The sequence below is a fragment of the Platichthys flesus genome, chromosome 7, assembly GCF_949316205.1.
Source record: "Platichthys flesus chromosome 7, fPlaFle2.1, whole genome shotgun sequence".
NCBI classification, from domain to species: domain Eukaryota; kingdom Metazoa; phylum Chordata; class Actinopteri; order Pleuronectiformes; family Pleuronectidae; genus Platichthys; species Platichthys flesus.
In genome coordinates this window covers 12,778,586-12,806,391 of record NC_084951.1, presented here as the reverse complement: position 1 = coordinate 12,806,391, position 27,806 = coordinate 12,778,586, and the positions used below count along the sequence as shown (strand labels likewise).

Genomic DNA, 27,806 nt, shown 5'->3' with positions numbered 1-27,806 from the left:
CAGCTAAATTTCTCAATTAAGCACGCATTCTTTGAGAGCCACCGGCAGCTTGGCTAGAGCTTGTGCGGGGGGGGGGGGGGGGGGGGGCGTCAGGCAGGTTCAACATATGCCAGGGCCTCGTTGCACAAGAGGGAAGGAAATGTTGAGTCTGCGAGGGCTGTGGAGTGGAGATATGACAGTGTTTGCTTAGGGCTAGGTATCGGGCACAAAAACAAACATGGCCGCCCTTAATGAGCCTGTTTGCCTGCCAAAGGTAAAGACAGCTGTTGTCTCTCGCCACAATGGAGCAGGCCTCGGTGCCACGGAGCAGAGGAGCGCCCTGCCTCCCCATAGTAACGCTCACCTCGTGTGTGTACTTAAGAAAGACCTGATTAAGTCCCCTTTACAGATAGCTAGTGAGTAAAAATGTAAATCGCGAAGAAATGGGGCAATTTCACAAGGTCCGACTGAGAAATGAAAAGGTTTATTAAGTCTTGTCTGCAAAGAGCTAAAAGTGAAATCGCTTGTGGGAGTGTGAAATGGCCGCGCAATGAGAGAGGACTTCTGACTTGCTCATAACATTAGCGAGGGAGAGTTGAGTAACTGTGCCTTCCTCTGTTTGATAAGGCAGAACACATGTTATCGACTGTTTGAGAGGCTGTACTTACTTTTTTTTTTTTTTGCAAATCTCTCTGAAATCTCCCGGTAAAAAAAAGTGGTTTCTGAATAGGACTCTAATGCACGGGGATGCAGGTAAAGTGAAGGGTACTGAAACCTCAAAAAGCACTTTCCTCCCGTATGAGAAAATTAATGCATTCTAGCTGTACCTGTCCAACCGAATCAGCGCTGACAGCTCACCACACTCCAAGGCTAATTTTAGAGTTAAGATTATGAGTGAGATGACTGCACAAGCATTTTGTTAAGAGGAGAGCAGCCAGCAAGAAAACGACAAACATTAAAGGACCAATTGCATCAGGGTGGTTTCTGTTGAAACAAAGGCCTCCCAGCCCCCGACGCCTTCCTGGCATTGTTTACCGCACATTTTCAGCTACTGAATGTACGGCTTCTTTTATTTTTACCATTATTATGCTGGTTCCTGACAATGCCACAGACACAGATACAAGTTGGGTTGACGGCGGCACTGTTGTGAAATTTCCCTGACCACATGTTTGACACAAAGCGGTCTCGTATGGTGACTGGTGCTGTGACTGGTTGATTCTCGACACCACACGGAGCATCTGAGGCAGAAATCTACTTGCAACATTTGTGTTTTTTTGCGCCGCAAGGCTGCATTAGGATGTAGAAAGTGTTTTTATATACTTTGTCAAGCTTTGAACCTGAATCATTATGGAGTTGATCAATTATATAATAATTATTTACTGTATATACAGTCCAGAAATACATGGAGGACCAGGATTACTTTAAAGCTAAGGCACAGATTTCCACAAAACTCGGAGGAAAGTATTCTGACAATGCACACTAAAACGAAACTACCTATATATATATATATATACCTATATATATATATATATATATATAGGTAGTTTCGTTTTTTATATATATATAGGTAGTTTCGTTTTTTATATATATATAGGTAGTTTCGTTTTCAGGAAAACCGACACAGAGTTTAAGAATTAATACATAACTAAATAAAAATGTATAATTAGATAAATAACATACAAAAAGACCTGGTATATATTTCACATATATATATTTCAGTGATTGCTTTAAAAAACAGACATGTTGTGTTGTCATGTAAAAAAGGTAAACCATTAGCTTTATGTGATATCATGAAGCTGAGTTTAAACAGTAAAACCATTTGTACTTCTTTCATTTTGTTGAACTACTTTGTTTTTGGAATCTATACATCCAGGTTTAACTCTGCAGGTAACATGGTGGTTCTGCCTCAAAGAAACACCAGTATAGCCAAACAACCGAACAAGCTGTCAAATTAATGAACCTTTGTGACAAATGTGGAATTTCCTCAGTTCCTTTTGTAGCTCTGTGCATGTTCAGGATCACGTTTGCTAGTTTCACTCCCAATATCATCATCGTTTAGTCAGAGACATTCGTCTTTCCTCTGGATGTAATCTGTACGTACTGCCCCTATTTGTTTGCGGCCCTGTGTTTCAATTAAACAGCAGGGCCGGTTCCTTCAAAGCTTTCGTCTGTCAAGTGACTCCCCAGAGATGGAGCGGAGGAAATGGCTGAACACATCGGACACATTCGTCTTCTCTGCTTAGTTACCTTGCTTGGGAAAAGATGGCGATACCCATTTCCTCCGTCTAATGTGTTTGCTTTACACCCGATGCCAAGTGTCAACACGCAGCTTCTTGAAAGTCATTTTTCATTTGCAGCAAGCAGTCGGCTTGAATAAGCCAGAACATTGCACTGTTCTTACACTTTCCCCTTCTTTTTATCAGCCGGCTGTTGTTGTTGTTGTTTTTAAGGTCTCAAACGTCGAACACGTTTAAGGTTAAAAGTGCACTAGTCAGAGATTATTATTTAACAGCCTTGTGTGGTTGTTGATTGAGAATAAAAAGCCACTTATCATAATAGGATATGGGACATAATGACAGAATTAAATGAGTGTGACAGACACACAATAGGCCTGTTCTGTCATCGCCTTAGCCCCGGCTCGCTCATTAGAATTAATCTTGCCTGATTAAAAATGCAAATGGCTCAAAGTCGCTGACAGAGTTTACATGTTTTTATAACATTTAACTGATTAAATTACATGGAAAATTAAATGGTGGGAAGTGCGATTGATTTATTTCGTTTATTTTTTTGTCGTCATCCTCCTGCCAGTTGCCACAGAGAAGTGCATATGCTCTGCTGCCAGGAAGAAAAAGGTAATGAGATCAGTGCTCTCGTTCTCTCCATTGCTCGCCATCTCTGCCGCTCAGGAGCTGATGGTTTGGTTCATCGAAGCAGGAAGAGTAGAGGAGCTGTTTTATTGTTATCACCGGAAACATTTTATCTTGGTCAGAACGCACCTGCTCTATTGTGTGGGCTAAGAGCTTCACCAAATTTAAAGAGTTTCCTCCTACAACGCATCATTTCAAAAGACCACCACATTATTCAAAGCTGGGTGGAAAAACTGCATTCAGATTCTTCCTGGTGTTGTTTTTTCCTATTCAAACGGCCATGTGGAGGAAGATGCCCCATCACACACATTTAATTGTCTAAGATGAAATGACACGCTGTACAGCCGACAGCAAGTTGTAACGACACACGCAACATGCTTTGACTTTTCAGAGGAAATCGTGTCACAATACATGAAAAGACACCAAATTACACCTGTAACGGAAAACACTGTATTTGTGTGACATTTTTAGTTAGCATGAAAAACACCTATTAAATCAGTGATCCCTTCTTATGCAGTCACACAGTATATTCCACATAATGAGCTGCTCGAGTGAGACCAGCCAGTTCCTGTTTTCTGCCTTCATGTCAGTCTGTATTCAGACTGTGTGCACCATATACTCAGAGCTTGTTAGAAGTGCATATTGCTTACTTTTGCTTACTTGAAACATGCACTGTGTTTTTGCACCTCTCAGCCGAGGTCGTAAAAACCTGCTATAGTGTGCGGTGGATATCCTGTAGGGGAGGAAATTGATTTTGCCAGGTTTTGTTTATTCTGGACGGACAGCCGACATGTTTTTCTCTGCATTTCTAACCGATTGTTTTATTGCTGTATTAACATGTTTTATCGGCTGTTTAGACTTTACAGCTTTTTGTGAATTGTTTTTATTTGAGGCAGTATGTGTTTTTTTTTTCCTTCCTTCCAAAAGAAGGGAGTTGGAAGTGGCAGAACATTTTTAAACGTGATTCATCCCAACGGGCCAGATGTTCTGTTTTGATCTTAATGTTTCCCACCCAACTCGTCTTACATCAGTCCCACCACAGCAGTTATTCAACATATAATATAAAGATGTCAATGCCACGCTACAAAGAACTTTTTTGATTGTGAGCTTTATTCATTAAAAGACCACTTATTTTGCAGCCAAAAAAAAAAAAGACATACAGACCTTAAAACGTTGTGTTGACAGCACAGGATCAATTCCGACTGTGTGTGCGCACATCAGCTCAATGTGTTGAAATGGAAAGTATGGTATCGATCTGTGTGCATTAGTGCTCTACAGTAACATAAGCAACGAGTGGCAGAACAAAAGAGGTACTGTGCTCACGCTGGAGGAGAGGTACAGCACAAAGAGGACAGTTAACCTCATGCCGTCTATTGGCATTTCATTGTTTATCGTTTTAAGTCCAAACGTATATTTGTCTTTCATCAAAGAATTGTACCCACTAATGGACATCTGGAACTGATAATGGACAGTTTGAGATGTATAGCCCTGATATACTGCTTGACCCACGCTGGGAGGGAGGTTATTAAAGTTTATTGTAGTAAAGTGCTAGAAAAAAACATGATACGACATGACATAAAAAAAAGCTGAGAGTCCCACTAAAGCCAGTTATAACTGACACGCAGTTACATCCTACAAATCAAGTTGCTCATTTATATCTTCTCCAGCTGCCCTCTTCTCGACATGAGATCGTCATATGAGGCTGGAAAGCATACATCCTGCACAGATATCGCTCAACTCCCAACTTGCTCTTTCCTTCAAGGGACAAAAAACAAATACTCCATTGTGCCACACAGTACACTATATCACATTCTGCACATTTCAGCCGGAGAAAAGACGCAGTGTTTTGTTGGGACTTATGGCATCATGATAAATATGTCTGAGAAGAAGAGGGTCTGGGTTGGAGCCGGGGGTCGCTCTCGGGGCACAAATTGAATAAGTGAATGGCGATTGGATTAGTGTATTGTAAACAAAGGGTTATCTCTGCAAATACCCTTCTCCCATAGGTGCCTCGGAACAAAGGCCAATAAACAGAAAACCAGAAACCAAGAAACAATTTCCCAGTATTTCCACTTTATAGAGATGAAATAATGTTTTGATTCCTGCACTATAAAGTGTAAAAGGCAAATGTTAAGGAATACGCTTTACCTGGGATTTTGAAGATAAAGATCTGTGACCACATCTGAAAGAGAGACAGTTAGAGAGACAGTGTCGGGGCCCTTTCAGTAACTGCGCTGTTCAACCGTGCCCGCACACTGATGACAGGAAACGTGGTGGTGACAAGGAAAACCCTGAGATGCCACACGGAGGGGTAAAAATAGGCTACTAGGCACGAGAGACAGCAAAAGGGGGGGGGGGGGGGGGTTGCGGGGAGAGGAATGAGAAAGATCGGAAAAATTTGTGCACGGTGTGATCTCTTAGGGGCTTTCTTCTGCCGGCCTAAGATAAGAAACTTCTCTGTTTTAATTTCGGCGAGTTTTGGAATCAATCTCATTTCCACTTTGCCTGAGAGAGAGAGAGAGAGAGAGAGAAACACACTCAAAGAAATTACAGTTTTTTCCCCCCTTGTTAAACAACAAAGGAACAATGAGCACACCACTCTTTAGATGTTACACTCCGCACCTCCTACACCTTCACAGTGAGAAAAGCTGCCCACTTTAACCCGTTACAGCCTCACATGTGTTACAAATCTCACGCCTGAACAGTGTCTGGAATATTTCTTCAAAGTGTCGACCGGGTAGAAACCCACGTTAGTTGTTTTAGCCGGGGTCATCGCAGTTTGTTTGACCCAGGTCCGAGACAGATTACAAGTTTAGATCATGATAATATTTGTGTCAAGCACTGTAGGCTCTGTTAAATGTGGCAAACTGCTATAGGGGTGGATATTGGACATGACTAAGTTCGATCTATAAAAACAACATTACAACGACCACTATTAATGACCTGGAAACAAAACAGTCCTGTTAAACACATACAATGTTCAACTGTGGATCCCAGCCTCGGGGGTCAGGACCCATGGGTGCAACAATGAAAGATGATTATTGGCACAGGAAAGAAAAAATAGCCTTGTTCAGATGCTTATGGATTCGTTATTGGATTTTGCCAGGAACTAGTTCTATCATTTTATTAGTTTTTGTGACAGATAAAATAATATTCTAGTAAAGTAAGTCTAAGGGAAGTCATCTCAAGTTGTTTGTTAACTGACATTCAGGGTATTTTTATATTGATGTGGCTGTTTGTGGCTTATTTTCTGTTTACTTAGTTTGGTTCACTCTTGTGCGAAGATATCTCAGTACGCACCTTTCCGGTCTGAGTTGTCCAAATTTAGTGTCTTTTATCTTAAACCTGGTAAATGTGTGAGAGATGTTAGTAGTTACAGAATGCTCCAAAACAGAACTTAAACTCAAGTCGAGCTGTTTAACCACCGTTATCCGTAAGGCCGAGTGCAGTGGCCCAACATTGAAAAGTAAACTGAAGATCTGTAATATAATCCACTATCAATGTAAGATGTTTTATGTTGCACTCAGTTGTTTGTTAGAGGTAGTCAAGCTTAAATCCTGGCTCATTTCTACTCTCACACATAAATTGTCCCACGTAAAGTTCTCAAGCAAACATGTGTTTCCTTTAAAGGTCCAGTGTGTAGAATTAAGTGACATCTAGAGGTGAGCTTGCACATTGCAGCTACCACTCACCTCACCCTCCCTTTCCAAACATTAATGAGAACCTGTGGTAGCCTTCAGTCATAAAAACTCAAAAGGTGTTTAGTTTGTCAAGGTTGGGCTACTGTAAAAAATATAGCGGCCTCCATAGTAAATTCTGCCAATAGATCCCTTTCACCTAAATCGTACACACTGGACCTTTAAGTGCTAGTCAATCCAGTGTATCTCCAATCAGACGACCACGTCTCAGCTCAGTCATCACAGGATTATGTAATGGTCAAGCTGTAACGTACAATCAGAGTCCACCCGTGGCCCTCGAAATGAAAAAATGAAGTGTCCTCATGCCCCTTCTCTGCATATCTGCTCATTCATCTGAGCTGCTCATTAAAGGGTAATTACCTGTAATTAGTGAATCATGTCGCTTTAATGAAGATGTTGGAAGCTATTGGAGCCAGAAGGGCTGGCCTTAATTCTGAGTGATGTTCAAGATTAGCAGCAGACAGGAATTCAATAAAGGCGGAGGGATTAATGAAATATTAGCTCTTTTTTTTGTCAGTGCCATAGGTGGCTTGTATTGTGTTTATATTTCAGATTAATTTTCAATTCCGGCATCGTCAACACCTGGCTCTGGGGGGCAAGTACGTGTTACTGTATCAGAGTGGGCTAACAGGCCCAATGATGATGAAACTGTGTGTGTCTAACTACATCTGTGTGTGTCTGGTGCCTGTGTGAGTGAGTGTAGTGCCTGTTCTAATATGTGTGTGTGTGTGTGTTCCCTGGCGGCGTGGTGAGTGTTTAATCTGGCCCGGTGGCGTGCCGTTGGCCCGGCTAATCACAGTGTGTCTGTAGGAGTGCGCTGAGCCAGGGGAGCACGCCGTCGCTAAAAGCGCCTGACAGACTCATTAGAGAGACCTGGCACTGAGCTAGCAAGGCACGCACACTCTCACACACACCAGGCCTTGCGCACACACGCACACAGACAAAAATACACACACAGTGGGAGAGGCACTTAGGCTCAGCTGCACAGACATTGGGATAAATTCACACGCTGTTACACACTTTTTGGGGAGCTGTTTTACGCGCACACACACACGTACACTCATTCATATAATAAACCACGGATGAGAGTGTGCTTTCCCTCGCTCTCTTTCACACGCACATACAAACACAAACACGGCCAGTGCTCCACGTGTGAGAACAAGGCAGGCGGTGACCCCTCGCAGTCGCAGCCAAAACACAGACAAGGGGAGAGAGAGCATCTGGGAAAAGAGGAGGGAGGGGTGGAAATGGAGGATGGGAAAAAAAACATGAGGAGGTGAAGAGGAGGAGCGGAGAGGAGGGATGGGAAGAAAATGACACGCTGATGCTTTTTTCCAATTCAGATGTGTGTTTACACAGGAAAATTAGATTTCCATAGGCTAATTATCTGCAGGAGATAACCAGCACTAAAGGCGTGCGCATGTAGGCTGTATTTACATGTGCTGTAAATGTGAGAGGGGTTGCAAAACTTACTTTGCTTTTCCTCAAAGTGAAAGAACTATGAATTTCACAGGATTAGGCAGAATGACATTTAGCAAAGTTCGACAAACTACTTTGACAAATTACTTAAGACTCGCTCGCCTTGCAATCGCAGCGAGGTTAATTGCAACTCAGCTGCAGCAGAGCCAAGTAGAAACATTATGTTCGGCTGAGTAACAGGTGAATGCAAAGCAGGTCAATACGTAGTCAAGTGTGGGCCTGCCAGCTGTTCACTCCCTCTGCCCTGTGACCACACAATGGTGACACACACACACACACACAAACACACGCACAGGTTATTGCTATGCACACAACATACGACATGGGCAGAGTTTAACATGTAAACACAGCAATCTATTCTATTTTTATGTATTTCTTTTGTTTCAGTTCTGTGCACCTAAACAGAAAAATTTAAATAATCCCCACGAGCAGCAGCCACAACATTGAACTGGCAACTGGTTTTAATCTTGTGGTTGATAAAATGATGGATTTTAAATGTAGTCGTTACAGTGCATTAACAAATGGTGAGACTGACTGAATGTGGCTGGGGAAGGAAAAGAGAGGAAAAGACTAGAACCGTCTAAGAAATGATCTGAGTAAAAAGTATCACCTCAAAGACTGAGAGCTAAATATTCCTTTTTGTCACAGACCTCAAGTCTTGTTAAAAACAGTTAAGCCAGTTCTGTAATTTATAGTCGGCACACCATCTGGAAAATGTAAATCCAGGGTTCACTCAGGTTGTAGATCTGTGCTATTCTCCAAAAACCATTATGTCAACCTGATATGTTCAAAAATTAAATGTAGTTAAAAAAATCCCCTTTTTTTTCACCATAAATGTAACGTTAGATTTCTTTTGAGTATTAACACAGATTTTTGCTAGAGGTTGTGTTTTTGGACTTGTCTTTATGAGCAGAGAAGGACAAACACTTGTCAGAAGCTTAACGATTTCTAAATCAGTCAGTTATCGGTGACACCCCTTCATCGTGCTTGCACAATCCATACGCACGATATCGATATACATTGGTATTGATGAAAATTACTTTGCGAGAATCATTGATATTGATGTTTTTTATCGCTCATCCGTACTGTAGCGACCTCTTTCACAGTGAACACTGCACTTTGGGCCATGATATAAATGAAGTGAATACTATGTGTAATGTATTAAGTATATATATATGACCCCTTTATATTTCTTTGTAATAATGAATGGGTTTGTTAACAGTTCAAATAATGTCAGCCTCAACACTGATAACGCTATAAAAAGATAAAGAAAGAAGGAAAGGAAAAGTCCTTGACGAAAGAATATCTTGCTCTAAAGATATTTATTCTCAAGTCAATTTTACTAGCTCTCTCTCTCTCTCTATATCTCTCTCTCTTTCTGTGTCTCTCTCTCTCTCTCTATCCATCTATCCTTCACTTTCATACAGTAACTCCTTCTCAGGTCTTTTAATCTAGCCTGGTGGCTGCGAGTGAAACAAGTTTTGCTGACAACCTTGTTCCACCGAAGCGCCAAATCAAACTGTCTTTAATTTTCTCACCATTGTAGCATGTAACAGCCCCCCCCCCTCACTCGCTCTCTCTCTCTTTCTCTCTTCAGAGTACAATAGCTGTTTTGCTCTGTGCGATCCCCCATTCTCTCTCCCTCACTCTTCTCCAGCACAAGGCTATGACATTGAGGGAATGTGATGTGATGTATTGTAGTGAATAATGTATTCTACGAGGATTGTACAGAGCGCGTGGAGCAGATGGCAGCAGGTTGATCTGGACATGTGTGTGTGTGTGTGTGTGTGTGTGTGTGTGTGTGTGTGTCTGTGTGTGTGTGTGTTTAATGATGGCAGTGTGTGTATATGTGACATGTGTATGAGTGTGTGTCTGTGTGTGTGGGTGTGTGCTCACCCAGAATGGGGGAGGGGAAGGAGGAGAAAGAGAGGGAGAGTGGGGGTTGGTGTGTGTGTGTGTGTGTGTGTGTGTGTGTGTGTGTGTGTGTCTATGTGAGCTTCCTTTGTGAGATAAAACATGCAAATGGTGGATTATTTTAATGCAGTTTTCTAGAGCCCTGAGCCTTAATCCCTAAAGCAGTTGAAATAAAAATAGTATATGTTTTCTTTCAAACTCCTTCCCTCCTTTCCTGCGTTTTATTCCCTGATAAGAACTTACAACTACCAGCTGTCTAGGAACGGGATCCTTTGCACTTTAATTTCTCTCTGGTGTAGTTACAGCCTAAGACTGATGATTACATCCAGATAGCATGGAACAGGCCAGGGCTAGTCAGGCCTTAACCGCTACTCGATGGAAGGATCGTTCCTCACCAGAAATTCTTGTGATTGAATGGTGATAACAATGCCGATGCTATGAATAGAGCTGAGAGCTCGGTTTGTTACTTTGAGTGGCCTGCAGATATAAAATATGCGCATTTTTAAACGCGTGCGCATGCTCGAGTACACTGACATATAAAGCCAAAAGAGTGTCAGGGTTAAAGTGCTTGAATTACAATGAGGCATTATAGTACTGACAGTTATCCATAGTTCATCTAGGTAATCTCAACTTTATAATATATATATACCTTATGATAAGGAAAAAGGCGAAAAAGGCATTAAAACATCTGCTTAGTTAATTTAAAAATGTCTGAAAAGCACAAACACCTATTTCTTATGACCAGTTCTCTCAAGTGAAATCATGATCCAAATACGATGATCAACATCTGATGCAGTAAATTAAGTTCCATATGGATCATGTGACGAATTCACATTAGTTGTTGAGAATGTAGAGAGATAGTAGAGAGACACAGGATGTGTGTTTGGCTTTCAGAGAGGATAAATAAAAGCATCATCATCTGTGGCTGAAGTACAATTAGTCGACTAAAGCACACAAACAAACAGATGCACACTTCTCCCCCAGTATGAAGTTGTCCCCTATAGATGAAGCTAACAGATGGCGGAATCTATTTACATTCACTTAGGTGATGAGTTTATACAGTGAAGGTTATTTCGCAGTTCCCTGCACTTAGCCGAGACTTTGTTTAGAAATATTTATAGGCGGCTGAAGCGTTTCGCTCACTCTTGTTTGTCTTGGGAGAAAAGATAGAGGATGATAGCTTCATTCCTTGCTTGGTTATGACACATTGATAGTTGGTTACTTGACCGTCGTACCTTCCTCTACCCGCCTATATATCTCTTTTCCTACCTGTGGGTTTCCCGTCTTGGGAGTTCGTAGTGTGATGCCCAGTGCTCTGCTCTCAGGTTCCCTCAGGCCTCCTGAAGGCTGATCAGCTATGTGGCAACAACAAAATATTCTAGGTGGCATGAGTGCAGACTCTGGTGGATGCCTGGCAATTGGCCTGCAAATATATAATGCTATGTTATGTTGGGTGAGACAACACCACCACAAGTGTCCTTTCCCTGTAACCTCACACACCGTAGAGGCAAAAAGCAAAAATAGAATTGCTTTTTAACATGTTTTTAATCAGTTAATCATTATAAAAGTGTTTCTGCATATTAGGATTTCCCTGAGCTATGGGGCTGAGTCTGAGCTATGTGGAAGAGAGGAAAGGGAAAACGTACTTCCTCGTCTCTCTCGTATAAGGGACAGCCAGCATAATTGAGTAAATGTATTTAAGTATTTGAGCGAGCGGATTTGGCCTCTCTGGGACGGTTGATATTGTACTTAGGAAGAATATTTCCCGAGGCAATTCATTAGCGGTAAATAATTGAGAGGCTTCGATAGTACGAAGGTGAAATGTCTGTTATTATTTCATGGAATTTGTGTTCTTAGGGCGCTTCAGTTTAAGAATATTAAAAATGTACAAGGCTTCCCAGAAATTACTCACCCGAAAGATTCACAATGAGCACTAATGACTAACAATTCATCTTCCATTGTTTTGGAGCTCTGTGAGAGTGTTCTACTGCACATTATCAATTTTATTTCTGCTGTTATTGTATTTTGTAAAGGATGTTATTCTACTCTTGTGCCTTTTACATTTTTACATACTTAAAAAGGCAATCAACTACTTATGGCACCCGCAAATCCTCTATTTGTGAGTGCGTTAGTGGGGCTGTTTGTTTGTGTGTGTGTGTGTGTGTGTGTCCTGGCCAAGGACTTTATCAGGAACACCTGGGCACCTGTCTATTCATGCAGTTGTTCAATCAGTCAGTCATGTGTTAATGTTCACATCAAACATCAGGATGAACTTCAAAACGTGATCTGAGTTGCCAGATGGGTTGTATTTTTTGAATTGCTCATCTCTTGGGATTGCTTACACAGATTGGTGCAAAGAAAAACCAAAAACATCCAGTGAGAGGTATTTTTATGGACGGAAACACCATCTACGAGTTACTCAGGTTACCACATGTTAGAACTGTGGTGAGCAGAGGTGAGCACTGGCACACTAATAACAATTATTCATCATTTTAAATGTTGCTGTCATATCAAAAAGCAGAAGCGATCTCCAACAGAGCGCTCGGCAGTCACCAGATCTGAATCCATCTTTGCCAAGTGGCAGCATGAACGTGCAAATGCAAAACGAGATGCTGTTTTGTCAACACGGAGCTGAATTGACTGTTTTAAGAGCAAAGGGAGGCTTTAACCCGTATTAGTTTAGTTTTTTCTAATTACAGTGAGTGTACAGGGATTAAACTGAGCAACAGTCTTGGCATGTCTCACTGTCAAACAAATACATCTGCTTCATCAGGGTTGAGTGCACATGCATATATGTTTATTCAACCTCAGATAAACAAAATTCATTAGTTTACATGAACTTGCATTTAGCCTGCTTCTTTTCACTGCCGAAAAGTTTTCTGAAGCCTTTTGTTCGAACCTCTCTAGGTGATGTCTGTGCATGCTGCAGCTTATCTTTTCAAGTTGTCACCTTAACATGTTGGTTTTCCGGTGATGCAACTAAAAGGACATTGAGGTTTTATTTAACATCTTAGACACCCACACACCACCATGTGACAGCCTAGAAATGGGGGAGCATCTGAAGGTCTGATGGGTTATTCACAGTACTGCATGTACTATAATAGCAGGATTTGTTTAGCTCGTTGTCCGTGGTCTGGGCAGAAGAACTGTTTGTCATCACCAAGTCAACAATTGTGTATAGTTACATAGTGTTTGATATAATACTGACACTTGCGGTTGGGCCGTTTTTTTTTTTTTGCCTTGCTAGCAGCTTCACTGCAGGAACGACAATTTCACTTGGTTTCTCCGATCTCTTTATTTGCAAAACAAGTTGGTCCAGTGTAAAATATTGAAGTGATGCAGTTAATGTGCACATTCATGTTCCCCAGAGGATGAATCCTCAGATTGTTGGTGATTCCCTGGGTTTTCATCTTGTGCTACCAGTGGGTTAAAAGTTTAAATTCTCCAATGATTTATTTGTAAAAAAAAAAAAAAACTCTTAAGCTAATGAGGGAATAATTCCACCATAACATATACTTGCAAATTTACAGAGGAGCAAGCCATTTGATTTGGGGAGCAACATGTTGCCATCCTCTGATCAAACTACATTTTTGTATCCTTCTGTAACATGTCGTTACATTAGAAGAGTGCTATGAAGTTTATTATTAATATTATTGGCAAACAGATTTTTCAGTTATAGAAAAAGCCTAATTTCTTGATCTGTAAATAGCATTGTCTCCCTGGGCTTTAAACCTGTGGTCTTGCTTCTCTGAAGTTCATCATGTGATTACATTAGCTGATGTTCGCATGTCAAATGTACAATCCAAGTTGTATTAGATTACTCTCACTGTCACATGATCCAAAGATCATTGCACTGATCATGGCGATGGGGCAAACCCACTCGTTGCTCCATGACATCCCTGTAGTCTCCAGATCCTTGGCTCAGTGCCAGAGTTCATCCCACCGTCTTGTAGGGGGTTTGTGTATACGCTTCTCAGTGTGTGTGTGTGAGAGAGCAGGGAGGTGGGCATGGGGAGGAGGCGTGTTCGGGGTGGAGGGGATGTCAGCTCATTAACCTCCATTCTTCCCCTAGCATGGCGCCGCGTAGAGTCACTGTGTAAGTCTCATGTCATTACTCCTCCCCCCTGCACGCGTGTGCTGGGGATGAGTGGAAGAGGGGAGCTATCTGAGGAGGGGAGGAGGAGGGAAAGGTTCATGAGGGAGGTGGGGGGGCCCTTGACATGTTCTTTTACAAATGCCCTGCTTGTACCTCGCAAACTAAAGCCCTGCCATCTCCTTTCCTTCCCCGCTTTTGTCTTCTCTGTCTCTTCTATTTCTCTCCTCCCTGCTGTCTCTCTCTCTAACCACAGGCCCGGTACAGTGTGGGTGAACGAGCAGTTAGGCTCCACAGTGCCTCCGCTCCAGGAATCAATCCATCTAGGAAAAGACTGCCCATTGCTGTGGTGAGATACAGTAGCCAAGGCCCTAATTTCTTAAACCTCCTACCTTTGTTCTAGGTATTTGATTTGGAAAGGTGTACCACAAGGTACTAACCTGGGCCCAGTGATACTTTTTAGAGGCTCCAAAATGAGGATAGAGTTGAGAGTAAATTGCTCATCATTTGCTCACATATTTACCGAAACTGCTTACTACACCTTGCAAGAAAACATTCAGGAACATACTGTCCGTATTTCTCATATTTCATATTTGCGGACACATTTAAAACATTATCATTCTACATATTCGTCCACACGGTGCAAATACAGCATGCATATACAGTCAAAACAAGACACACTTACTGGGAATTACAGGTCGTTTCAAGAGTTCTTTATCGCAGCAATGTATGTGTGAAAACATACAAAGGTGTGAATTACGCCCTGTTGCTGTTACAGGCAGGTCACACTGTTCGGACATCCATGGTAACAGTTTATGTCTGAATCTGAAAGCACCTTTGACAAGAGAAAACCTGTAAAGTTTGTATTAAATTATCAATTAATGACTGTAAAAATATCTTACAGTGAGGAAACACAATGCAAAATAATACAATGCGGTTTCTGCAGTTTCTCAGAATTTAGATGTTAGATATTGTTGCAGTGCACTTCCCTGTTTAATAAACTGTGAAAGTGTGTTTCGTGTTAATGTCTGTGCATGCATTAGCACCTTTTATAACTCCATGTCATGTGCATCCTGTTAAGATAGAATACATATCCAAAACCTTTTGTATTTCTCCCAACACAGAACACACCCATGGAAATATACTGATATGTGCTCGTAATGATTTATTTTAGTAGCTGCCAGTTTTCTCCCTTTGCTCTTTCATACTTTATTCTATGTAGAGGCAAGAGAGCAGAAGATTGCAATATGATAACCAATTATATGCTAGAGGAAACCAGACTTTTTTTCCCCTGCTGCAGCTATCTGATGCTGCGGTGAGCAGAGGCAAAGGTCTGGGGTAATGTGACATTCACTCTGCCCTTTATCTTCTCTCATTGCTGTTTACCCCAGTCAGTTAAAAGTGGCTTATGTTCATCTCCTCTCCTGCTGCCAGAGAAACCTCACTGACATCGTCGCATGTAGAAATATGCATCTACTGTACGCACACATGTTGGACACACACACACACAAACACAGGCACACATTTTTTCCCCTATAAACTATGTGTCAGGTAGACTGGTGGGATAACTACTTTCGTCCCTGTAGCCCCCCTATTGTTAAGAATAGCCCTGCTGCACCTGCTGGGGCTAGCTCCTAATTGCATGCAATGCCACTGTGCGTGATGCTAAGGAGGTGTTTCCCAGCAATGGTTAACAGCCTGGCGGTTGAAAGCCACCATGGCAGGATGAGGGAGGTCGTGTGGGTGGCACATTGGTCTGACATACAGTCTTTTTTTCTGTTACACCTTTGCACGTGCACTCACACGCGGCGTACTACATGGTTTTGACCTCATTTGCACTCGGCTCTTGGTGGTGCTCAAATAGACTGATGCTGATAACACACAATAAAACTTTGTGTTGACTTATTGTACCTGTGATTGACAGTGCACCTGTCACAGGCCGCACTGGCAAATTTTTTAACAGAGGTTCATTTAGCTTTAAAACGTCAATATAATAAAAATCTTTGGTGTCTTGGGAAAGAAACTCAACACCAACTTATTATCACATATGATAATGTTTTGCTAACTTGTTCGCGAACGGTTGCTAATTTACACATCCAACAGATGCTGTATGGACAACAGAAGAGAGCTTTTGAAGTCATGTTTCTGGCCATTTGTAGAATGTTAAGTAGAGTATTCCCCCCCCGCCCCCCCATTTCACCCTGTTTAAGTCTTCACCAACTGCTGAGAGATATATTTGGCTCCTTAACTGCTAAACGCTCCACGATGTTCACCGCCAGCCGCTGTCTGTGTTCTGTCTGCTGTTTGCGTCTGAGAACAGAACTGCAAGGGGAAAGTTGAGACTGAGTGAATTAATGTGCCACAATAGGCTTTTGAAACAACCACAGACTTGGCAAACTTGGAAAATATGTGTCAGCTGCTGGTAACCGATGCCCTGTAACATGATTTCTGTGTTTTTCAAGTTCTAATTGTTAAAAAAAAATGTTTATGTTACTGCTATTTGCCGCCACAAAGACATTGTTACTTACTACTTGTTCACTTCAAATCCACACAGCAGCTATTTCATTATTTCTAATTCACTTTGTCTGGACTTTAAGTTTCTATTAAAAAATTTTTAGAAACCATTTATTTTTTTAACTGTTTTGATGATGGAAACTTTAACTAAATCAAACGGGAGAATAAAATATAAACTTAAAAATAAAAACACCTCTTTTTTCTTTTAAAGCCTTTGACTGTGCGTCACCCCCACTCTTTAGTTCTCAATCGTGCTGTGAATCTACTAACTAACGGTGAACCTGAGTTCACAGTGGAAACAGAACTTTATTTAGCACCACACCGCCTGGCCTCCACGCATGCATGCACACACACACACACACACACACATACACACATATACACATACACACGCACACTCAAACACAGCTTTTCTCCTCAATCTCTCCTCCTTTCTCTCAACCTCTCTGCTGTGACAGTTGGTTCAGTTTTGCGGTTGCTCCACTGCAACAGAAAGTGGATGAATGAGAGCTCCAGCCTGCCTTTTTTCATTTTTACACATCACACGGTGTAGGTGGAGCCGGAAGCAGTTGGAACCTGTATTGTGTCTCTTTGTAAAGAATCTTACATTTTTTGCAAGCTGTTGCTGACAGGCAAGGTCGCCATGTGTTTCTGCACAGCTCTTTTGTTTCACTATGAAATGCTTTAGACCAAATCACAACAAATGGAGCTGATGCTCATTAGATGTGAGCTGACAGATGTCACCATCACAGACTATATAAATATTTATTTAAAAATCCTCCGCTGTACAGGTGATGCAGTTTGTCTTTAAACACTCCAGAAACGGTCCTTGAGGGAAATTTAACTCTGCCCCGATGATGTTTCCAAGACCACTGACTTAATACTTTCTAGGATGGCTTCAGGCCAGCGAATTCCCAACAGAATTCCATCAAAATCCCTCTCAGCGATACAGGAAGGTGCTCCGTGTATCTTGTCGTTATCTGATCGTGCCTGGTGTCTGTGTGGTCCACTGACTGGAGCGCAGTTCAAATAAACACAAACTGGGTTTTGCATATGAAAATGAAGCATGTAGTCGATAAAGGTGAGGATACATAAGATGTAAGGGCGTTGGTGGATTTGACCCCAGTGTTGCTGTAGCTGAGTGTGCACACGCTTCTGCGTGCATGTAGTGTGTAGTGTGTGTGTGTGTGTGTGTGTGTAGGATCAAACTCTCACACCCAGGAAGAGGCCCTGTTTCCCTTATCTAACGACAACAGAGCTTGTGTCGCCATGGCCACAGGCTGTGCTTTTTATGGGCTTTGTGTGTGTGTGTGTATGTGTGTGTGCGCGCGTGTCATGTTCATTGTTTGCCCATGTTCATTGTTTGCTTGGGGCGTGGTGCAAACCCAGAATTGTTACTATAGTCTCTCTTCTCTCCCTCTTCCTCTCTCCTCCTCCCATACAACTCTGAATGTCTATCGACTCCAGCTTTCTTTCTTTCAGTCTTTCTTTCTCTCTTCACTCTCCGTCACTCTCTTTGTCTTTCACTCCTCTGTCTGTCTGCTGTCTGCCTGTCTTTCCGCCTTATCCTCTCATCTATCTTCCAACCGGCTGTGACAAGTTAGGCGGCATCAAAATTCAGCGGCACATTGTCTCAGGTTCAGGTTTGTTGGGTCGTTCCTACGGCTTAATTGAACAGAGGACGAGGCAGAGAGAAGGAGAGAGATGTAAAAAGAGAATTGAAGAGAAGAGGGGGGAAGATGAGCAAGAAGGGTGCTCAAACGGGCATACATATTGCATGAGTCCCCCCACCCACCACCACCACCACCACACCCTTTTCTTCACAGAATGGCTGTGTACTGTTCTGGGCTTATTAATTCCGCTCGGTGAGAGAATTATTTTTAGAGACTTGTGCTGGCAAAGGCTTTTAAAGTCACAAGTATTACACGTTCTGTGTATAGATTCCCTTTTATACATTGGCAACTTCTAAAAGTTTGTTGTGGTTGTTCCTCAGTGTGATGATGTTTTCTTTATTGTTCTTGTCCGCCTCTTTGTTAAAGACTTATACAGATTTTACGATGGTGAACTTGAATGTTGATAGAATTTAAAAAAAAAATTTTTTTATCTCAAACCCAGCTTTTCATAAATATGAAATGATATTTCCCTTACTATGTAGGCTATGATATGGCTGTAAAGCTCAGTTTTGTAGGATAGTGTTAAAATGATGGCAATTGCCCAGTTAGTATAATATATTATTTATATTATTATCTTATTTTATCATTATTTTAAGGCATTATCTTATGAGCATCTTTTTTAGCTGATCAAGGTGTATATAACTCTACTTTATATATGTTTAGTATAATATATAACAATGCACTATATTTTATAAGACAATCCAATGCTTTGTATGTAAAATCTCATTTTGCAGTAAAGACACTAAAGCTGACGAATACATTTACTGAAGTTAGAAGTTCAATACATGTTACTAAAGTGTATAAGAACATGTTTGCTCTTCTTGAAGTAAAAGTAAACTTACTTTAGGAAAAGGTACTTGAGCAACATTCCACCACTAGTTCAAGGCAAACTAGTATAAATAAAGATTTTTATAAGCTGTAGTTATTATATACATTACAATGCTTGTTGTTGTTGTTCGTTTCATTAGTTCCCATCCTCTATGTTATGTCAATAATGCAGAGATCATTGGTTTCTTAAATTTAAAGATTACCTTATTTTGTTTTCATCAGATCATTTTTCTCTCTAATGACCGGACAGTTATGACATTACGCATACAAACAGGCAGTTTATCTCCACCCCACCCCCTTCACAAACAGATGTTGCCTCGCAGGCTTTATGAGGAGCTTATACGAATTCTCCATCAATCAAAGAAAAAGCTTCGGTGGAGTCTTTAATTTTGCCTCCGATCCTGCCATCAAGCGTCTCACTGGTGCACTCCGAGATGAAAAGATCCCAGCATTGTATTGCACCATTAGCACTTTGTAAATATTACATGTTTTCCCTGGATATGCTAGTTAGCATTACTTCCACCTTGTGGCTTCATTATTTTTGAAATGCTCTGCTTTGTCGATGATTGCGAGGCATGACCTAGTTCTGGGACTCAGTCTCGCTCTGTCTCTCTCTCTCTCTCTATCTTTCTCTCTCTCTGTCACTGTCTCTACTTCCTCACTTTTATTCCTCATACACTCTCTCTCCGCTGCTTTTTCATTGTTTCTCCTCCTCATTTTTTTCTCGCACTCAATGGGCTGATCTACGTCTTTGTCATTTATTCATTGTCTCTCTCTATTTACTACCTCAGCATCGCCTTCATCCCTTCAATCCCCCTCTTTTCTGTTACTCTCGTTCTTCTCCTCTCATGTGTGCATTCTTTCTTTTCTCAATTTGTCTGTCTTCCACGACCTATAATTATTTTTCTGTATTCCCACTCCCCTCCCTCCGCCCCTCCTCTGTCTTCTCTCCTTCTTCTCCGAGGTTTTTATTCTCCTCTCACAGCAGCGCCTGTGTCACGGAGGGAAACATCGCGAGCAGTGGTCCCTGCTGAACAATTACCATGCAAAGCAATCCAAATAGAGATGTTTGCCGAAAACAACATGTGTGTAATTACTGCTTAATGAGGCCCTTGTCTCAGGCAGAATGCCCAATTAGACTGCCGATGAGAAAGCGAAGCCAGGGCCCAGCGAAGAAAGAGAGGGAAGAGGGGGGAAAGAGGGGTAGGGAGGGAGATGGAGAGGTAGAGAGGGAGGTTGCAACATGGAGAGAGAGGGAGAGGTGGGGACGATGGGAACATGCATGGGAGAGGAGACGGAGGAGAGAGGCAGAGGCAAGGTGGAGATGTGAAGGAGAGCAGAAGACGAACGGTTGGAATGAGTGAGAAGAGGAGGAGGGAGAAAGTGAGGAGAAGGGGAACATCAGAGAAGGGAGAAAATGATTTCTGCAGTAAATGTGGAGTAATGGCTGAGCTGATAACATTGAGCTCAGGATAAATTGGCATTTTAAGTGGGAGAGCGAGGTAGCGCAAAAGGAGAGCTATTAAGAGAGGGGCAGGGGGAAACCGCTTTACATTGCAATATATGGGCAGCCATGTTGAAGCACAAAATGGCTGACCTTTCTGGGCTGTCTCTGGCCTTTTCGGCGGTTATTATATCACAAATGTAATTGGTGAAAATAAGCATCGGCTGACCTCATTTCTCCCTTAAGAGCCGAACGGAACATCAACAAGCACTCAAGCAATAATCAAAACGAGCTGAATTATAAGATGTGGCAGTGTTTTGTGGTTGAAAATGGCATTATTCAGCGATTGCACTCCTTTGCCACCCCAGTGGATCTCACCCTTAAGAAGCTCTCACAATGGCTTGGCATCGCACTGAAATCAAAGTGGATTTCAATGGGATGAATTTGCTCAGGCAGGAGAGGACGAGGAGGCTCTCATGTGAGGCGCAAAGAGTTTTTTTGCAGATATGTCACCAAGGTCAACATCACTTTGGCCCCTCTCTCAGCGAGCTGCAGTCGCTTGAAGCCGCGGTTGAGTCAGGTGATAGATGCCGCCGTGGCTAATCAAGCACATCAGCATCTTTTTCCCCTGGCATAGCTGTGAACAATTAGTCAGAATTCAGTTTCACTCTGAACAAACACCTATTTTTTACTGCTGGTGTGGGGCTCCGTGTCACTGTGAAAGGTGTGAATGAGGCTTAAATGCAGCGTACGTATCTGCAGCGCTGTTGTGTTTGATGTTAAATGTAAATGTAATCATTTGAATAACCAAGTGAATCCTCACAAGGGTTTCCATGATATGCATCGTTAACCAAGCGTTGCCCCAAGGCAGGCGCTCATTCCCCCGGCCTCTCTCCTGCGCTAATGTACTGTAATTTCTCTTTCTCACCACTCACATGCTCATTTAGCTTCTTCGACTTTTTCCCCCGTCTACCAGTGTAGATATTAGATTTCACCTCCCCCCCAGGAATTCTGCCCATTTCCGTCCATTAGTCTACCTTAACAGTTGTTGGATATTGTTTTGAGCAGGTATATCTTGATGATCCATTTTGTGCTCACTCAGATCCAGGCACAAAAGCAGATCACCCTGAATGAAAAGGGCCCCCTATATCTTCACATCTGAGGAATTTGACAAGGAATGCTGTCTAGTTTGATCATGTTGTGTCTGCTCGTGTGTTCCCTGGTTTTCGGTGCACTGGTATCACAAAGAATGACCTCAGTCAACAAACAAAAAGGAGGCTCAGGTTGACATGTTGAGTTTCTGTGTGTGTGTGGGAGAGAGAGAGGGAGAGAGAGAGAGAGAGAGAGAGAGAGAGAGAGAGTTCACGAGTGTTATTACCCAGGCCAGTCAAGGTTTGTTCCATTTGCTGCAACTATGGTGTGACAAAGCTTGATGTCTTTGGAAGCCAAGGGCATTTCATAATATAGCTTTTTTCTTAACATGGTGGCTTTTTATCAGTCACCTTGACACTGCACTGGTTTGGTTACTGAGCTGTTCGTGGGCGAAAAATCTCATTTTCTCCGGGGCTACACTTAAAACTGGATCTATGTTTTCTTTCCATTCTTTTTTCCTAATTTGGAGTCGACTCTGTGGTGATGTCAGTGGAGAACTCCTCTGGGATTTATCTCACCAACACATTTGAAATTAGAGCTTGCCCGTTGCATGTGTAGTCCTCAACCGGTGACCCGGACATGTTTCCCAGCTCCCTTGGGGGTCATGGTCATTTATTGTTACGGAATTCCTCACCCTGTGTCAAACTGTGTTTTGGCACCTGCAGTAAGTGACCTTTCAATGCCTGATTAGCTCAGTCCTGAAGACACAGCAGACCCTTAACGTCTGGCACACACGTACACAACTACAGGGACAGACACACACACAGCCTTTACTGCTGAATGCACTCACAGATTCATTCACACTTATTCTCCCCCCCCCCCCCCCAAACACACACACACAGAAGGAAAGAATGAGCAGAGCCCACAGGGAAAAGCCCAACTTTCGTCACTATGCTCATGTAGCCTAATTACCAGCCCGCTGACGAACAGTAATTACCCACACTGCCATGCCACCACAAGGTTTAACCAAAGTGACAAAGTCATTAGTCTCACACTACAGGCCACCCGTAAAGGGCTTCCCTTCTTCACACCTCCTCCCAGAGTTTTTTTCTTTTCCCCAAAGCTCCTTTTGCATAAAACATTAATATCTCCTGTCTGTCTTCTGTTCACAGTTTGATGGTGACAACATGTATATGAATGACAATAACCAAGAGTTTCGCTCACCAAACCAGGTAAGGCATCCCACTCTTTCTCCTGTCAACACCACAGACCATGAACTGTCATTATTATTACCTTCAGTATTTCAGGTGTCTGCATTTAAGTGTGTAGCGTTGGAAATTAATAAATGTGCAAACTTGTTGGAAACGGTTCTTATTAACTGAAGGTGTGAACTAAACTGGAATGTTTGACATCATTTAATTTATTTATTTAAAACTGTGAATCCAGCCATTATATGATTATTTAAATCATAACATGTGTTTGAAGACCTTTCCAACAATATGTGGAAAAGTACACGATGCATTCACCTAGTTGAAGATGTGCTTCTTCCTGATCTATCTTGTTGCCCAGGTTCCACCACTCAGGGCTAGACAGGCAGGATTGATGGAAAACAGATTTGTATCCACGCCAGCAGCCTGGCCCTAGTGATGAAGTGCTGTCAGTCTGTCTGTCTGTCACTAAACCACTTTGTTTAAGCCCAAATATCTCAACGGATACCGTTCACATTCACGGTCCCCAGAGAATGAAGGCTACAGATCTCTGTGATCCCCTGGCCTTAGCTGCAGGACTACTAACAAGTTGAGAACCACCATCAGCTAAAAAATGTGATTTCTAAACACCAGCTCTCAACTGTACTACCAAATGTCAGCATGTTAACATGTCAAGCGACGGCGGTAAACACCCAACATGCTGGACATCACCAGGTTAGCATGCTGATCTTTGCCTTTAGCTGAGAGCACCACAGTGCCTAAGCAAAGCCTCACAAAGCTGTCGGCATTGCTGTCGACTCTTAGTCTTGTTTTTTAATGTATCACTGTCACAAATCCACAGATTAGAGTAAGTCACTATGCTAGAAACTGTTTATAAACAGCTGGCTTTTGCCACAGAGCATCAATCCAGTTTTATAACCCACCAGGATAGAGCGGGTATGCCTGATGATTTTATGTCGGTTTCTCCAGGTGTAAGGAAATTGGCAGTTTGTCATATTTTGTTTTTTTGTAGCTTTGTGTAAAGGCAAACTTTGGAAAATAACATGGACATGAGGCGAAATAGTTTTGCCATATATCTAAATAACTACAATAAAATCAGTGGTATGGGAAGCGTGATCCCAGCATCGATCTATAAAGCATTTATGAATGTGACTCCATCTCACTATTTAGGGGGGGGAAATTAATTGGGCGTCTAGTACTTAGACGCCCAAACCCCATTGGAAGGTTAGCCAGAAACTCTAAAACCAAAAAGTGAGGACAATTCTGCTCAAACAAGGATCCATGCATTTTTTTAAATCATGTTATCATATTTTATCTCTTAAATATCTGGAAAGTATGTACAGCATATGAAGCTTATTAGATTTTTTTGGAATTCTTTGTAAAAGGTGTTCAACCTTCTTTTTTATTTTGTAATGCACAAAATTCATTTTTGAGTGCTCTCTTCATTGAAGTACAGGACTTAATATTGCAGTGAAAGATTAAACAACCATAAACTGCTTGGTGTTCAGTGGGTTAATCTCTTCTCTTCTTACCAAAGCACATTAACATGCCATGTATTTTTAACATCACAGGGATTAAGACGTGTCATGTCAACCCAGTGAGTTAGTTCTGCGAGGCACTGGTCTCAGACTGGAGCGGTGCGATCCGACTCACACAGTGACTGAGTTTGACCATTGTTCTGCCGAGGGCTCCCAGCTGGTGCATTAACACATGGCCAGGCATATGGCAGAAATTTGGAGCTCCAGAAATGTGTCGATCCGGCAGCGAAGCCTTCATGTGCCAGCTTAACACGACAATGAGTTGTTAGTCAGGTGATAGATGCGTCAATTAGGGCCTCACTGGATCCTGCAGCCAGACAGTCACAGGACAAGGCTAGAAGGCTGAGGATGACGGGCACGCACACACACACGTATGCTCACACAGACAAACAAAAATACAAACACACTCACCCACATATGCTGTATAAGAAAGTGACACATTGTTTTTCTGATATAAAGTTATTCATAGGTTGAAGATTGTGTGTAAGTAGACGTTCCTTGATTTCAGTTAGTTTCTCTGTCATTCAAACTATGCATAAACCGAACCACACATTGTCTGTAGATACTTTGACACAAAGCCTTCTTTAGCCATTGACCCTCAATATAACCAGTGCAACCACCTAACTCCACTCATAGCAAAAAGCAACCACCACACAGTTTTCTGGTTATTCTGAACAATCGACAGATGTTTTAACAATTTTTAATGAAGCAGCCTTCTGCAAAGATGTTTTTTTCTTTTTATAATAGACATAAAACGACCCTTTAAAATAAAACCTACTCATAACATTAACCCTGAACCACATATAAACTCTAAGCAGCCCCTTTGAAGAAGTGTAGACCAGTCCAAATGTCCTCACTTTCGAAAAATGTGCCCACTCGCAGGGTGTAAAACTTAAATTGGCCCTTGCCAAAGATTGATGAACAAGAACATATGTGCACATAAATACACACACACTAATAAACCCATACGCACACATGCAGCCTCTCATAAACCGCACCCCCCCCTAAACACACACACATAGACTGTCATCCTATAGCCAAAAGGTTTTCTTTCTTTTGATATAGGGATTGAGTGACTATAATGAGGGGTCGAGTGGTAGCTTTAGCAGCTTATTGTCTATTACAGTGCACATCACAGGCTACGAGGTCCATCCTTGTTGGCCACATTTCCCGGTGTGCCCTAATTAAGTCACTTTGCGTGCGCACATGGGCGTCGGCTAATTGGTGTACGTGTGCATCGTTGTAGCGTCTCTGCTGCAGCGGTCATGTGTCAATCATCAACACCCACTCCAGGTTTGCAGTGTTGTGTCAACAAATACCTTCTTAGTGGATAAGGCAATTTGGGCTTTTCAAAATATGTCAGTTGCAGTTGATGCGCTGTCAGTGCTGTCAAATAGGAGCTTACACACCAGTTGGGAGAGGCCCTCTGAACACAGAGTTCACTATCCTCCCAATCCTTTCATGCAGCAGATTTAATTTGGACCCTGAAAGTGGGACGATGTGCGACATAGCTCTTAAGTTGCGAGTTGTGTGAAGTGTCTAACTCACATCTGTTTTACAAACACGTAGGATGGAAAGCACAAGAGCTTGAGCTGAGGCAATTAGGGTTTCTCTTTAGGCAATCAAATAAAATGAATTTGATACTTTTTTTAAAATTGAATGATTTTGATGATGATCATATTTTCAAACAAAAGTTTGACATCTATCTAATAATACCAGGAATCTCTGTGTGTCTATTTTGGAAATCGGTTTTTATTGGCTTCACACTTTGATAAGTTCAATATTCATACATTTTTAAAGAATCCGACGATCAGTGACCTTGACGATTTTGACAGAAAGAAAGCTGCAACCATCATTACCCAAGGCCAAACAAACAGGCAGATTTAAAACAAGCTCTGCGGTTGTGAGAGTAAAAGGTATATCTGTGGATTTATAGCTGTTTGTCAAACAAAACAAGAATATAAAAAAAGGCTTCAGGCTCTAAGAACGTTTGTCATTTTACTTCCAGGATGAATAAATTATAAATAATCCTCAGATTGATAGATGCTGAAAACAATCATTAGTTACCCTCTAATGACAAAGTGAGTGGTGAACCCTGATGTGAGATTTTGTCAGGTTTTCTTAGCATTAATGAATTCACAGTGATAAACCTGCTGCAGGGTCTGAAGTGGTTCACCTATAAATACCTTCAAAACCACCACACACCGCGACATATCAATTGCATAGCTCTGCTTCTACAGCATGAGAGTCAATCATTTCTTAATTGGTGTTTAATTGTATACATTAGCTGTGCAGTGGTTAGTTGTGTATGGCATGCTTTTGAACTAACAGCGAATAAGACAAATTGGAGTTTTCAAATATGGAATCATTTTCTGCATCAATTTGTAATGGTGATTACTGACAAATACACGCTTACACTCTGCTCTGTGTAAATTTCTCTCTCTCTCTCTCTCTCTCTCTCTCTCTCTCTATTTATCTATCTCTATCTCGCTATATATATATATTATTTTTGTGTTCTTCATTTTTTACCCGAGCATCCCCCTGCTGTATTTGTAAAAACAACATGCCAAAAATGCAAGGCAGGAACATTTTTTACTGATTCCCTTCTGATTATTCTGTGTGAATGGAACTGCAGTAAGAGTTTTATTCTTCGCTCCGAGAGAAGGGAGGAGAAGAAGAAGAAGAAAATAAAAGGATTCAGACTTAATGCAAGTTTATAGCACATTAATATGCCCACACAAGCCTTTATATGATGTGTGCCTGTTAAAAAAGGTGCATGCAGCCAGAACAGAGACTCCTTTGTTTGCATGTCTGGGGTCTTCTAGAGCGTACACACTGAGGTAGCAGTTTGACACTGCCAGGAGATTGCATTACACATAACATCTCTGAGCTTTAAAAAAGAGAAAACCGCTAATCAGAAACAGCTTTAAAGGGGCCGTTTACTGTATGCTTGGACACAATCTGTCCATTCAAACAAGATGTTTTCAAGGCTTTGAATACTGTATGGTTTCTGTACACGATATGCGTACAGGCTGCACATATGGCACTCCCAGACGTTTTGATGATATTGATGTTTTCCATTTGCCTCATCTATTGAGGAATCAGACTCTATACACGAGAGTGGGTGGGTTATTTTGTTGATCAGCGTTGTTTATCTGCCCACACGCAAACATACAGAACGGAGAGTTTGTTGAAGTGAAGATTTTTAAAGATCTGTACGATCCCAGGAGACCAATAATGTTCGCTCAGCAGCGCAAGAGTTTTGAATCGTTCACATGGCCTAGTAGTCTGAGATTCTTGAAATGCTACTCAACTATCAGTAATAGAGACATCGTCCTTCTTTGTTGTAATTTGACTTAAAGAAACAATGGCTCTTTATAACTTAGGTTGTTTCTACCAAAAATGTAAAAATCAAACTTCTATAGCAACTGTTACTTGCTGCTCCTGTGTGGCACTGAGGGACAGGATGGACGTGTCAG

At 41.8% G+C, this 27,806-nt stretch overlaps 1 protein-coding gene across 3 annotated transcripts in view; it reads left to right on the top strand.

The window, feature by feature from the left end:
- LOC133957202 (thymocyte selection-associated high mobility group box protein TOX-like) overlaps nucleotides 1-27,806 on the top strand; it is a 75,290-nt gene that overhangs the window by 13,316 nt on the left and 34,168 nt on the right. For 2 of the 3 annotated variants that reach the window (XM_062392672.1, XM_062392671.1), the window contains exons 2-3: nucleotides 14,287-14,379; nucleotides 22,754-22,813. In XM_062392672.1, coding sequence (XP_062248656.1) covers nucleotides 14,287-14,379; nucleotides 22,754-22,813 — 153 coding nt within the window. The remainder of the gene's footprint in view (nucleotides 1-14,286; nucleotides 14,380-22,753; nucleotides 22,814-27,806) is intronic. The other variant, XM_062392673.1, reaches the window with a different exon arrangement.